At 50.5% G+C, this 14364-nt stretch overlaps 1 protein-coding gene across 3 annotated transcripts in view; it reads right to left on the reverse strand.

Annotated features, from left to right (window-relative positions):
* Positions 1-11963, reverse strand: part of Cfap77 (cilia and flagella associated protein 77) — a 120383-nt gene extending 108420 nt beyond the window's left edge. The window contains exon 1 of one of the 3 annotated variants that reach the window (XM_048812831.1): positions 11527-11963. In XM_048812831.1, coding sequence (XP_048668788.1) covers positions 11527-11721 — 195 coding nt within the window. In that variant the 5' untranslated portion in view covers positions 11722-11963. The remainder of the gene's footprint in view (positions 1-11526) is intronic. The other 2 variants (XM_048812832.1, XM_048812830.1) reach the window with 2 other exon arrangements.
* Between the last annotated feature and the right edge of the window lie 2401 nt (positions 11964-14364).

Consider the following 14364-nt stretch of genomic DNA (forward strand, 5'->3'; position numbering starts at 1 on the left):
GTGCGTGCAGGGTGCAGCTTATCTGCCAACTAGACCTAAACTCCTTTGAGAACAGGAAGCTGGCCCTTAAGACAGAGACAACGCAGAAGATGCAGAAGATGCAGATGAGCGGGGACTGCGTTCCTCTCTCCCACGGGACAAACGAGGCTCCAGGGAGATGGCGGTGGCCCATCAGGGAAGGAACTGGCAAGCTGCAGACTCGACTCGCGCAGGCCGTGGTGCAAACCCCAGCTCTACCATTTGCCCTCTGTGAGACCTTGGGAATGCTGCTGAGTCTTTCTGAGCCCCAAACCGGCCCTCTCAGAGTTGATCCAATGTATGAAAAAGATTTGGCACTTGGGGGCTGGGGGTGTGGCTCGGTGGTAGATCCTGTGTGCCTGGCTGCTCCCGGAACGGGGTTGGGAGAGAGGAACGCAGTCCCCCGCACATTTGCACTTGGAGGCATTCAACAAATGCTCTCACTGAGGTTTTTGATTTACACAGTGATAATGGGGCTTGTGCTTCGAGTGACCGTGGGCAACTTGTGGGGCCTTTGTGCACCTCAGCTTCCCCATCTATAAAATGGGAACGACAGCAATGCCGTCTTTTAAAATCGGGGCACACAAGTAAGGGACACACTGTATTGGAAGGGCCAGCACCATGCCTGGCACTGGGTGGGTGTGTTCCACAGAGGGATCTGCAGTCGGCAGCTCCCTGGAAGCCTGGCTCCAGGCTCGGTACCTGCTCAGGCCTCTGTGAGGAAGGCAGTCCTGTGAGCATCCAGCCCGGTGAGCCTGGGAGGGCCTGCTCCCAGCAGCGGGCAGCAGCAAGCGGCAGCCTGGAAACAGCTTCCAGAGACGCCCAGCAGGCGCCTTCCTCTTAGAGGGGAGTTTTTAAAAGACTTACTTAAACCTCCAAATTTATGCCTCTAGAGAGAGCAAACTCTTCAGCGACAGTTTATAGAAGTTTTAGAAGCAGCTGCAAAGCCCGGCACTCAGCCCAGAGGGACCCCTCAGAACCGCGCCTGCCAGCTTCCTCAAACAACGCGCTGGCAGCACACAGCGCTTCAGACTTGGGCTTGTTTAACTTGCAAAAAGTAAACAAATCGCAGTTGCTAACCCTAAACCATGTGGCCGCGCACACCCGCCACACACAGGTGCTCCCAACATCAGCCTGGTAGGGGACCAGGATGCGAGCGATACTCCAGCAGTCAAATCACAGGGCCCTGCAGGGGTGTGTGTGCGCGTGTGGTGTGTGGCACTTGTCAGCCAGCCTTGTGCAGGAAGGAGGCACGGTCACCTGTCACCTCAGACCCACCAGGGATTTGTGGACCAGGCTCGGGCCTTTGGCGTCGGTCTCCTTGGTTCCTCTTGCTTCCACGGGAGGTCTCTGGCCTTCCTGCAACCTCATCCGGGCACTACCTTCCCCAGTGCTGCCCCTTTCCTCCAGTGCTCCCGGTGCCTTGGGTCTACCACAAAACATCTCATTTACCTGAAAGAGTCTCCTCCCACCAAACAGCCCCTCTTAACTAACCAGCTGTGCCTTCTGGGAGAGAAGCTGGGCTTTAGTGTCCCGTCCTGCAGGGAGGCGGCCCGGGGCTCCTGGTGATGAACCTCTCAGCCCCCTGCCTCCTTCACAGGCCAGGTCTAAGTGCAGAGCATGGGCTCTCAAGGCCTTGTGAGCTGCCAGCTGCAGGGACGAAGTCTGTCCTGTCCCCAAGGCACCCCTGAGGTCCAGCAACAGCCTGGTTTTGAAAGGGACAGCCTTACATAGAAGGACTGGGCTGGGCTCAGTGGTGGAGTGCTTGCCTAGTATATGTGAGGTACTGAGTTTGAGCCTCAGCACCACATAAAAAATAAATAGGGCTGGGGATCTTGCTCAGTTGGTAGAGTGCTTGCCTCGCCTGCACAAGGCCCTGGGTTCAATCCCCAGCACCACAATAAATAAATAAATAAACCATGCCTTTTATAAATAAATACATATTTTTAATTAAAAAAATCAGACTTGCAAATGGTGAGCTGTGTAAAGGAAGGTGAGCTCAGGCTCATTCTCAGGGAAGGAGACATTCAAGTGTGCTGGAACAAGGCTTCGGGACATCCAGGGAATTCCCTAAGGGGCCAGAACAAACAAGAAGGTGCAGGGCCAACTTTGAGTTCATCCCTGTGGTCCTTGGTCCCAAGGAAGTGTCACTGCTTAGTGAATAAATGAATAAATGAATAACAGTATCCTGGGGAAGAACCGAGGACCCTCAAGTCCAGAAAGCCAGCTGCCCCCACCCCAATTAACTTTGGGTTCCCTCACTAAAGGCTCCTTCTAAGCCTTTCGACATGATTTCTAAAACAATTCGTAATTTTGTGCTGTTATTTAAAGAAGGATCCCAAATTACATAAGCTTCAGAACCCGCCTCTGCCCCACCTCACCAGGCCTCTGCACCTGCTTCACTAATCTTTGTGTCAAGATTCAGCAGAAGCCATCAGCCTGTGACACCTTTCCTTGCCTCCCAGCATCCAGGTAGAGCTGTCTGCAGAGCCAGCCAGCCTGGGTCCCATCCAGATGGTTGTTACCACATCCCTACCACTTTTTTTTTTTAAATTTTTGTATGGGACACGATACTTTTATTTTATGTGTTATGTGGTGCTGAGGATCGACCCCAGTGCCCCATGCATGGAAGGCAAGCGCTCTACCATTGAGCCACAACTCCAGCCCCACCCCTACACTTTGCTGTTGATCTTTTGTTTCTGCTACTAGACTGTAAGTTCTTGGAGGGAAGATCGGGCAGCAGGCCAGTCAACCCTGTATCTGTGGTGCTGGCCGTGCGTGTACACTGGGCGAGCTGGAAAAGTGTGTCAAGGCAAGCGGTGAGTGAAGAGGGCACCTCCTCCCCTTCCTCGCTGTGCTCAGAGTCACCGAGTGGAGGTGCTGTTCATTTTTGCCATGAAACACCTTGCACAGTTCAGACACTGCACCTTGGCCCAGGCCAGCCCTTCTCCTGGGGCCCTCCCTTTCCTCTGGAATCCAACCCGTCTGACAGCCCCAGCCCGGCTCCGGCTCTCTCGGCAAGCTCACTAAGCAGCCTGGCTGGCGATCTCACGCTCCTCCGGACTCAACTTCTAAACACGGCACTCTGGCTGCTCATCTCCTCTCCTTCCTCCCTTAATAACTTGTGTTGTGGCTTTCACAGGGGAAGTCTGCTGGTCCCTGACCAGACCCTCAGCTCATTGGAAATGAATCCTTAAACCTCCTGTGTTCCCACCCACACTTTGCACAATCTAGATGTTTGGTAAACATTTGGAGATTGACCAACAGGTTCCTTAGCAGTCTCAAATGCGTACGAAATAGATACGACGACTCTTTTCCTAAAGAGCTCCTGGGAGGTAGGGGAAATGAAAAGGAAATTCTACAAAAGGGAATCTTATGATGGCATTTCATTGTGGTGACATGGCCACATTTTCCAGAAAAATGGACCAGCAAAGCTGCCAGCAAACTTCCTAATGCCTTCAACAGAAACGCCACGCTGAACAGTCCCCTCTCTCGGTGTCCGTGTCTTTTTGGGTCCTCTGTCCTGGTGGGAGGCTGTGGCATCTGGCTCAGGCTCACTGGGGCTTTCTCTCTGGTGCAGCGACTTGGCTTGGATGCTCTGCTCTCGGTTCCAAATGGCCGCCACCTGGCAGCGGTGCAGACTTTCACTAAGGCCAGGCCTTGAAATCAAACAGCTTCTGAGCATCCACCCTCATTCTTCTGGACAGACCCAGAGGATTCTGACCTGCACAAAGAGCTCTATCTTGTGTGCTCCCGGGTTCACTGGCCTCCCAAATATGTATTGTTTGGTTCTTATAAAAGATCAAAAGGCCTCTTTTCAGCCCATTGTGCCTTTTGGTGGCCAGTCTCCCTCCTGTGTGCTGCTCCTGCTGACCTTTCTGCTCACTGACCCGAGTCTGTTTCTTGACCGACCCCTGATGTGCCTTTAAACTACTGGGTGTAAAATTAGCTGTTTTCTTTTGGAAGCGTGTGTTTTTGCCTCTCCAAAAATGCCACAACATGGGGGCAGGGTCTGCGCAGGGCCTCCGGCCCACTGTGAGTTTAATTTCTGGTTTACCAAATCGGTTGTGTTTTAAATCTTAGATTGGTTCACGCTGAGGAATACAAAACCCTTGCAAGTTGGTGGGGCAGGGAAACAAAGCTGAGTGCCGGCTGCTCAGTGACCACTCAACAAAACAGCCTCTATGCTAATTAGTGGGTCTGATGAATTATTGAGCCACTCTGCAGGGATCACTGGAAATGCTTTTTATGTTTTTAAACTACAACGGGGGTGAGGCAGAGACAGGCAAGCTACAGACAAGAGCTAGCGAACTTACGTAAGCCACACCACTAAGGGCAGGAAACAGGATTCAGAAAGGGGAATTGGAAATACAACGGGACGGACGTGTGGGAGGAGGGGAAACAGGCGCAGATCATGGGTAGAGAAGCAATTAAAACCAAACCATTTCATTTCTATAATTTTTGGATTAGGTTTTCAAGAGGCTGTGGTGAAGGAATTACGAGTGCCCCACGTGTCTGCCTCTCCCAGTTCAGGGCTTCTCAGCCTTGGTGCTGACAGCGGATGCCCCTTTGCGGGGTGGGAGGCGCAGTCTGCAGTCCGAGGATGTGGAGCAGCGTCTCTGCCAGGTGCCAGCAGCAGCCCCTCCAGCTGCATTAACCAAAAATGTCTCCAGACACGACCGAAAGTTCCCAGGAGAGCAAAATCACCCCCCCCCTTAAGTGAGAACCACTGAGCTGCTTCCAGAATGTCAGCCTCTTTCTCCTGATGTAGAGTCTCATTTCAGGCTGCCTCCCTCACAACCTTGAAAGGAGGCAAGGTGGGTCTTACCCTCCACCCCCCGCGGCTCAGGAAATCAAGCCAGTTGCCCAAGACCAGAGCTCCAGAAAATGAAGGCTCTAGCACCTAACCAGGGTGTGCCCAGCTGGCCAGGGTTGCAGGGTGAGGGGGATGGGGCGGCGGTAGTGTCTTTCAAGGACAGCAGGAAAGGGGAAGAACGCAAGCGCAGGGAGGAGGATTTGTCTCCTCATCAGCTCCTGAGATTTCCCGGAGTTCAGGGTTTTCAGCATTTACTTCTAGTCAACTGAGGAGAACAATAAGGTTGCTTTGAGGAACAAGAATATTTGAAGTCAGGATGACGGGAAGGGCAAAGTGCTCACTGCTCCAGGGCCAGGCAGTACCCCGTGAGCTCAGGGAATCCTGATGTCCAGGTGCTAAGTACCTTCACCTCCGCTCACAGGGAGGTCTAGAGGAGAAGCAGCGTCACAGGTGGCAGAGCGAGGGGGGGGGGCAGGCAGAACTCGGCTGGCTCCGAACAAGGAAGCCTGACATCCGAACCGCCCCGCAGGCCCCTCTCTCCTGCCAGGTAGCTGGGCTTGACATCTGCCTGGGCAGCCAGGCAGCGGATTTCTCTATTTATTGTGGTTGTTGAAAACAATAGCTGCAGCCCTTCTCATTTGCACAGATGCAGGAGCCTGAAAGAAGCATCCGGGGACGGGGACAATTTCGTTGAAAGTCGAATTGTTAACAATGGACAGCACTATTTTTCTTGTTCTTCTTTCCTTTCTTTTTCTTTTTCAAATATAAAAGTCAGAGGAAAAGCACCTGTGGTTGGACCAGCAGGCCCAAGGCCCCTGGGCAGGGGCTTGCCAGAGCCAGTTCTCAGGAACCTGCGCACACCGTCCTGCACGGTGTATTGGCCCCCTACCTGAAAGTGGTGGGTCACAGTCTCTGTTGCCTGGGACACATTTACTAGCATCTCAAGTACAAACACAGAACTGACATCTCAAAATTAGTGAGCTCAAAGCACAGCTAATGGATTGGTGGGCTCCATGGTTAGTATGTCAGGTAGGATACACTTGATGGTGTTTGTTTATTTTTATTAAACTTTTTAAATAAAGATACATTTCCTTTTTCTGTTTTCTCTTTTGCAATTGTGGGAATCGAACCCAGGGCTGCAGTGTGCTCTACCAGCAAGATACACTCCAGCCAAGATGCATTTTCTTAAAACAGGGTTGAAATCAGTCATCTTACGGGACAAATGATGCTTCTGGGGGTCACAGAACAGCTTGAACCCAACACAATAGAGATCGGGGTTCGAAACTTTCTGTGCAGAGCCAGCTTTAGGTCAAGGAAACTTTCTTTCAAATAAGGAAGAGGAGGAGGAATAGCTCATTGGTAGAGAGCTCACCTAGCATGTATGAGGCCTTGAGTTCAATACTCAGTACTGAAAAAATAAACAATGTACACCTAATGAGGAAGCATCCTGACTTATACAATGAGCATCGGCTGAGCCTGGAATACTCTGGAAGTTGCTGGAAGCCCCCACTGATGTGTTCACCAGGCCTCAGAATTCTTCCTATAGGAACAGCCCTCCCACAACACCACAGCAGTGTCCTGAGAGCCACGGAAACAGATGGTGACTTGATTCAGTGGGAGGAGCACCAGTTCTGAGGTCTCAAAGCTTCAAAGCCAAGCACCCCTTCTTCAGAAGCTGCTCCTGGCCTTGGTGCCAAGCCAGCGGAGGGGACAGCTCCACTCTCTGGAGTGGCCACAGTCCTGGGCAGGGCACAGGGCACTGCTGCAGGCTGCACTCACTGAAGGCCATCTGGGCGCCAGGAAGGGGAAAGCTCTGAATCAGAAAGATGGGGAAAGGAGCCGCGAGGACCGAGAATCACCTGGTGTCCCTAGAAAAAAGCTCTTCCCCCTGGCGGCAGGACCTGCCATTAGGAGGGGCCGCTGTTCCTAAGCCCTCCCTAACATTGATTTGTTCCTATTACATGGTAACTGCATACAAATCTGAGGCCGAGCCTCTTCAGAAGAGAAAACAAGTGGGTAGTGTTTTTACACCGTGCTGCGACCTAACACAGCCACTGACTTGTGCTGGGGTGCGAGCACGGCTGTGTTGCTGTGCCCTGCCTTCTCTGCTCTGTCTCTGCCTCAGCGCCTGTGTTCACCGGCATCCGTGTATATTAGTGAAGTTCAGCTCTTACTGGGCATGGGGTGGTTGCCTGATTTTGTAGTGTCTGATTCGAACACTCTGAATAATTGCTTCCTCGGGATGATAATGGTAAAGATCCCACCAGGGGCACCACTCTTACAGACTGGACTTGAGTTGGAGGCAAAGCCGACTAACACTTTGGATCTAGGGGCTGGACTCCATGGGCCCCAGAGGGCTGGGTTTTTGTTTTTTTATTTTTCCTCAGCCTTTCATCCTGATATGAACCTGGTTTTTAAGTTCCAGGTCCAGATCTGTTCCTTCATAAAGCCTTCCCAAGTCCTGCCAGCGTAGCCTCCCCCTGGGTTCAAGAACTGAACCCTTCTGAGTAGCGCCGTTCACAGGGGGTAACTCAGGACATTGCCTGTCTTGAGTGTGCTTGTGTGTGTGTGTGTGTCGCATCTCCCCAGCTAAATATTAAATGGTTAACTCTTTGTGGGCAAGGGCTGAGTTCTAAACTCCCAAGAGCTTAGGATGGTATTGGGCATTTAGTGAACATTTAGTAAATATTTCTTTGCTAGCAACAAGTCCCGTGAAATCAGTAGAGCTCACTTGAGAAGGAAGGTTGAGTGAAATGACGTTGGAATCAGATTCATTTGTGACAGTTTCTGACTGTCTGCTATGCAGGATGATTGATTAATCATCAGTTAAGGCCAATAGAACTTGGAATCTAAAGTCAGGAGATCTGTGCCTCATGTCATTTCTACCTACCAGGTAAGAATAGCTCCTCTGGTGAGTCTCTTCACCTCACCAGACCTTAATATGCTAGAGAGAGAGAGAGAGAGAGGAGTTGGATTAGCTGTGTGTAAGCTTCTTTCTAGCCCCAAATGCTGTGTGATTCTATAACTCTATTTCACAAATGCATGTACTTCTTATTTGTGACATAAATCCCCACGGAAAAACAAAGTCAGTAATAAATTATGAAGAACTCAGGTGCCACGATCATTTGCACTTTTCAAGGACGCTCGATTCGATAAATTCCACCCCTGTAAGCAGCCCCTCTCCAGGGCGACAGAAGATTCCAGGCTGTCAGTGGAGCAAACCAAGCAGTCTCTCCCCATAATTGTATTGACAGGATATCAGCGGAGTCCCGACGGCAGGAAGGGTGCGCCCCTGACAGGTTTTGTGAGGGAGCCTTGAAGGCTAGTGTTGCCAGATTCTGTGTTGAGTCACAGGATTCTGGGGAAATGAGAATCAAGCAAGGAGAAGCTCGGTTCTTTATTTAATTTTATTCTTCCAGGGAGGCACATTGGAAGGCACACTTCTGCCTGCACATCACTTTACACAGCGCAGGAGAGGTCCGTCCTAATGAGAACAGCTACGTCCTTTTGTGGCCACATAAAACATCATCTTGATGCAATTAAATCCCGTTCAATAACCAGTCGTCTTGTTCTAAATGAGGCAGCTAGTTGTTGAGCATTTGTAAGGTAAAACGCTTGCTTGAATGTCTGGGATTCTCACTTTTCACTTGGTTACCGTGGCACCTTGCAGACATGTTCTTGAATAACTGATGTGCACACGTCCTGGTAAATTCATTGGGTGGGAAATACCAGTGCTGGGTTTGTTCAGTCAGTGTCTTTGCATTTTAAATAAAACAATTCTGAAAACATTCCACCCACTGCAAAAAACAATTCAAGCGACAACCTCCAATATGGTGGGATGAACTACTATTTCTAAGGCACTAGCTTCCCTCAATAGAAATGCACAGCTTCAGGCTCAGATTAGACAAAAGCAAAATATGCCTCAGCTCCAGTTATCCTCTAAATGGGTGGAAGGCACTCCCGACCACTGCCACCCGCGAGGAGGCACAGGACCTGAAACTCTGGGCCAGTGAACTGGGTGGGCCTCAGTGAAGGAATCCACAAGCCAACTCAACAGAAATTTTAGTAACATCATCATTATCATAAGGCTCCACAGCCTTAAACATTTTCAATTTCTTCCTTTTTTAAAAAAAGTCCAAACCCTCAAAGTTTCATAATTCAAATTTTCTTTCACATACAGGATGCTGTTTTAAGCAGTAAAAATAATGCTGGGGCTGAGGGGCAGTGGAAGTAGCCGCCCACCCAGGCTCTGCCAGAACCCAAAGCACAAAGCCAGGCAGAAGGGACTGCAGGGCGCTGTTTTGTAAGGGGGTCTGGAAGGAACAGTCACGTCCAGGCCGCCAACCCCAGTTCAGGTTTTGCTAGATCTTACAGGATGTGGAGAGTATTGTGATGTGGATATCAACTTGACCGCTACAGAAAGGTGAAGAATCCAAGGGCGGTCCCAGGGAAGGCTGCATCCTGGCGGCTCCTGGCAGAAGAGAACCCCAGGGTCAGTCACCGCAAAGCTTGGGTGGGGGACCCCTACTGCTCTTGCATGGTCCCCAAAGGCCAGGACGGTCCTGCCAGCCCTGAAGACAGAGGCGCAGTCAAAAGTTGGTGATGGACTCTACGTTTTCATCCTAAGCTCGCATTCAGAGCCCATTCTTCCTGGAAGATGTTCCGCTATTGCCACCCAGAGGCCAAATATTGAACTTCATATGGGGGATTTTACATATATATTTATACACATTGTTTTACACATATGTGCGTATATTAACTACATTATATCATGTATATTGTATACATATTATACACATGCATATTATACTATATATACGTGTATGTACAATACATGTAAACCGTATGTGCATGAGTATACACATATTATATATGCACACTATATAATGTATGTATGAATACACACAAAAGTAAGCGTCGCTTGGGATGGATGGCTACAGTGCCCCTCATTGTGCATTCAGGAAGGAGTTGGGCCACTGGTCACACTGGAATGACAGTAATGATCTAACATCAGAGGAGCTGTAGCAGGGGCTGTGGCCTCCATTCTCTCCTCAATCCCAGAATGGTGGACCCAACTCACCCCTCTGTCCGCTGAGAGTGCCTCTTCTCACCTTGAAGTAAGTGAAGGACCCTGTTCCACTGGGGGTGGGGGCTATTGGTTGGAAAGGCGCTGCTGCCGCTTCCCTGCACTGTACACCCTCTGCAGGAACATATCTCAGGGAATATGGGAGGAAAGAGTCTGTGTTTCCCCAGCCAGCCAACTCTGTTAATTCTGCAGTGTCAATGAAGCCAGAATTGGACAGGCAGACAGGCAGGGTCAGATCCAGAGAATGGGGGAATTGAAATGTTAATTCCTTCAGAGCCCTTCCTCCACCCTTATCAAGATAACCTGCCCCTGCTCCAACCTGTTGCTAAAATAACCTGTCTCAGGATTGTCCCTCCCTACAGGGAGTGGTGAATTACGTCCCCTTCCTGCCCAGATCACTCCCACTCGGCCCCCCCAGCCCGTGGCTTCTCACCTTTTGGCCATCCACCCAGCATCTCCTGGGCCTACTCACAGTGCCGGAAGGAGAGAGCTAAGGGGAAGACAGCAGGAGAACAAAGGAGGCCTGGGACACAGAAAAAGGCAGAACCCCTCGCTTCTGGGGATACAGGATACACCTTTGGCCCCCTTCTTCCTCCCAGGAGTAGTCTGTGTTACTCCTTTTTGAACAAACCCTGTTTTAACATCCTCGGTGTGCTTCTCTAGTGTTATACTTCAACCTGTGAAGGAGCAGAGCTCATCACCGATAATGGCGCATCATCTGGAAAGCCTACATTCCCTTCACGAAAACAGCAAAAAACACCCCCGGCAACAAAACCCTCCGAGCTCTAACCGGCGCTGGGCGGTCGTCTAAATCCCCGTTGCTGAGCCCACGGTTCCAGCCAGCGCCCTTCCCACGCGCCTGGGAAACCAAGTGCATTTTTAAAAGCACACTGCCCTCCAGTGGCGCAAAATCAATTTGCTCCATGGCTGGCTCCTCAACCACCAAACTTCAACCTGACTTTTCTTGTGGCAGGGAGGGAGGGAGGTGTGGCAGTGCCACCACGGCGTGCGGGTTCCCACCTGGCAGGAAAAGACACTAACGTGCCCCGAAGCGGACAGTAAGTAAAAGGCTAGGTAGTCTAACTAAAAACCCAACGCCCTGCGAGTGCCCGGGGGGCCTCTTAGGTGGGAGATGCGCGCTTTTTCTCTTGAGGTTGTGATTTGGATAAAGTAAGAGTCAGAAAGACGGAAATTAACTTGTGACGCGTTCTGTCCAGGAGAGACACACAGCACCTGCTGCCTAGAAGTAGCCCAGGCGCACGGAGGAAAGCAAAAGGCGGCCTTCACTGGGGGCTGGGGGGCTGACAGGTGGTAATGAACGTCCTGCGGGGTCACCGGCCAGCTGCTGGGGAAACCACAGCAGCCAACTTCGCGCTGGGCAAGAGTCCTGCTGGGATTACCCCATTCGGTCTTCCCAGCCGTTCCCGTTCACGTGTGTCGTTATCACCCCACTTTGAGGATGAGAAAACTGAGGCTCAGAGAGGCGACGCGACCTGCCTTTGACCCTGCAGAGGTCCTGGTCTGTCTGGACCAGAGCTGGAGTCCCCAGTGCTGCCCTCGAACCCAGGACTTGATGGCTGGAAACCCTTGACTGTGGGTGGCTCACCTTGACGATGAGCGGGTTCTGAAACATGGAGTCCCGCACGACCCCCAGCCTCTCGTTCTCCATGCCTGGGCGGATGTCAGCCACAGTCAGGGGCCGCCGAGGGGGCGGGCAGATCTGGCTGACAGTGCGATGCACCTGCTGCTTCTTCTTCTTCCATCGCTTGAGGTCCTGGCGGGAGTCCCCGGCCTCTGGCATCCTGGGGGTCGCCGTGGAGTCGCCCCGAGGGCTGGATGCCTGGCTCTCGTTCCCACGTCTGAGGTCCCAGCTCGCTTCGGGCCGCACCACTAAAACCCCGGGGTGGGCGCTGGATGCGGGCCACCTCCGGAGCCGGCCGTGCGCACCTCGCGGCGCCCTCTCGGTGCAAGGAGCCTCGGGAACCTACGTAAGCACCGCTGGTTCCTCAGAGTGTGTCTGGGACTCGGTGCTGCGGATCCGGGAGGAAAGGAGACCAAGGCCACCCCTTGAGGAGGCATGGAACAGTCCCGTCTCCTTGGCGACAGGACGCCAACAGCTCCCGAACCTACGCTAGCTCTTTCCTGAAACTATTGGCGGCCAGCAAGATGGACCTTTTAGGGTTTTCTTAAAACATCAGAGAAATCCAAGAATTACTATTGAGTTGTGCCCAAGACATAGGATTCTAGAGGGCCATTTATACTTGACTTCCTGGTCAAAGTTACCTTCTTTCCATCCACCGACCCCACTCATGGCGCCCTCCCAGCTTGTGCCTTGAGCTGCATGCAAACACCCGAGCTACCGCGCTAAAACCTTTGAAGCCAGATTTAAGATAGGAAGTTAGTGTAGTTAGATAAATCTGTCTAATATCGAGTAAAATCAAGAATGGAGGCCATTATAGTACAGGAAACCAGAGCAGCGCTTGGGGGAATTGAAAATGTCCCCAAGGCCCAGAGCCCATCCCAAGGAAATGTGTTTTTGTTTGTTTGTTTGTTTGTTTTTTGTTTTTTTCCACAAGGAAATGTTAATGAAGCAGCTCCCAACAAACAAGGAGGTGCTAATCCAAAAACCCTTCCTGCCCAGATTACTTCTTCGGCCCACCTGTCCCCAACCCTTTGGGCCTTCCCACCTACATTCCATCACTGCAAGATAACAGAACAAAGGACAGGAATGCGACAGGAAGGTGGGAAAGCTGAAAGTAGACCTTAGCTATAAAAGAGGGAAGACCTCCTTCCATGGATTCCACCTCTTGGGTCCCCTTCTTCCTCAGGGAGAAGTCTTTTATAAATGTAACCTTTAATAAAGCTTCTACTTTCCACTCTAAACTTGCTTCGGTGTGCTTCTCTGCTGTTATACTTCAGCATTGGGGAAGCAAGAACTTGTCACCGGTAAACAGCGGTAACACCTTCACGGTGAAAAAGAAATCCACATACCAAGGCTGAATGAAGCTGCTGCTAACCCATAGGGGCATCCCCAGGCACTACCCCTGTTGGATCCCCAGTTTTTCTTCTGGGAAATGGGCGGGAAGGAGAATCTAAAGTTGGATTAGATCACTGGTATCCAACTTTGTGCAATAGAATGGGGAAAGATTGAAAAACTCAGATTCGCTGGACAAGGTGGTATACACCTGTCATCCTAGGACTCCAGAGGCTGAGAGATAGGAGGATCGAAAATTGGAGGCCAGCCTCAGCAACTTAGCGAGGCCCTATCTCAACAATAAAATAAATAAATAAAAAGGGCTGGGGATGGAGCTCAGTGATAAAGTGACGCCTGAGTTCAATCCCACTACAATAAAAAGAAAGAAAAACTCAGTTCCATAAGACTCAATCCAGACTCACTGAATGAAATTATCTGGAAGCAGTCCCTGACACCCTGCATTTTAATCCACCCAAACTTTATTTTGAAAAAGTTCCAATCTACAGAGAAATTGAAAGAAGGCTACAATTGTAAACCATATAGACTTCACCAAGTTTCATTGATCCTTGAGCTTGCCATGTTTGCTTTTACATTTGAGAGTACGTGTGCATGGGCATGTATGTGCACACAACTGATATATTTGAAAATATCTCAAATAATAATATCTTTGACCCTAAATATTTCATCCTGTATCTAGGACATTTTTGTGCATCACTATAATGTTCTTATCATGTCCAAGGATTTTAATGTCATGCCATAATAACATCTAATATGCAGTTCATAATGTAAAGTTGGGAATCTGCATTTTTATAAAGCTGCCCAGGTGATTGATGCAGTGTTTCTGGACCCAGTAGCCTGTTGATCTGTAATCTCCCAATATCTCCTTTTGTGCATTCATTCATCCATCATTTGCATCTTTTTTTTTAATTTTTTAATATTTATTTTTTAGTTTTCGGCAGACACAACATCTTTGTTTGTATGTGGTGCTGAGGATCGAACCCAGGCCGCACACATGCCAGGCGAGCACGCTACCGCTTGAGCCACATCCCCAGCCCCTGTCATTTGCATCTTCATTAAACATGTTAACATTCACTTATCCAAGGCTCTGGGTTCACTGGAGGGCTGGCTGCACTGACAATCAATCTGACCTTTGCGGCTTTACACACCAATAGTGCACGGTCAACGCATTAGCTGAGCAGAATAGACAGATTTTCGACTGCTCACCCAGGCCTGGAGCCGCCCTGTGTGGCAGCGTGGGCACATGCACGCTCCTGGCTCTCCAGCCTGTGTTGTGACTTTCACAGACATACAGCTCTGCACTTTGCAATCAAAGGTGCTTCGCCCGCTCACACAGGCAGGATGGTGTGATAATGGAAAGAGCACAGGTTGGAATTCTAGGCCAGGAACGGCATGTTGGACAAGTTACCAAAAGCCCCAGTATTCTTATTCGCAGGATGGGACTAAAGCATT

This window comes from Marmota marmota, unplaced genomic scaffold, assembly GCF_001458135.2.
Source record: "Marmota marmota marmota unplaced genomic scaffold, marMar, whole genome shotgun sequence".
NCBI classification, from domain to species: Eukaryota; Metazoa; Chordata; class Mammalia; order Rodentia; family Sciuridae; genus Marmota; species Marmota marmota.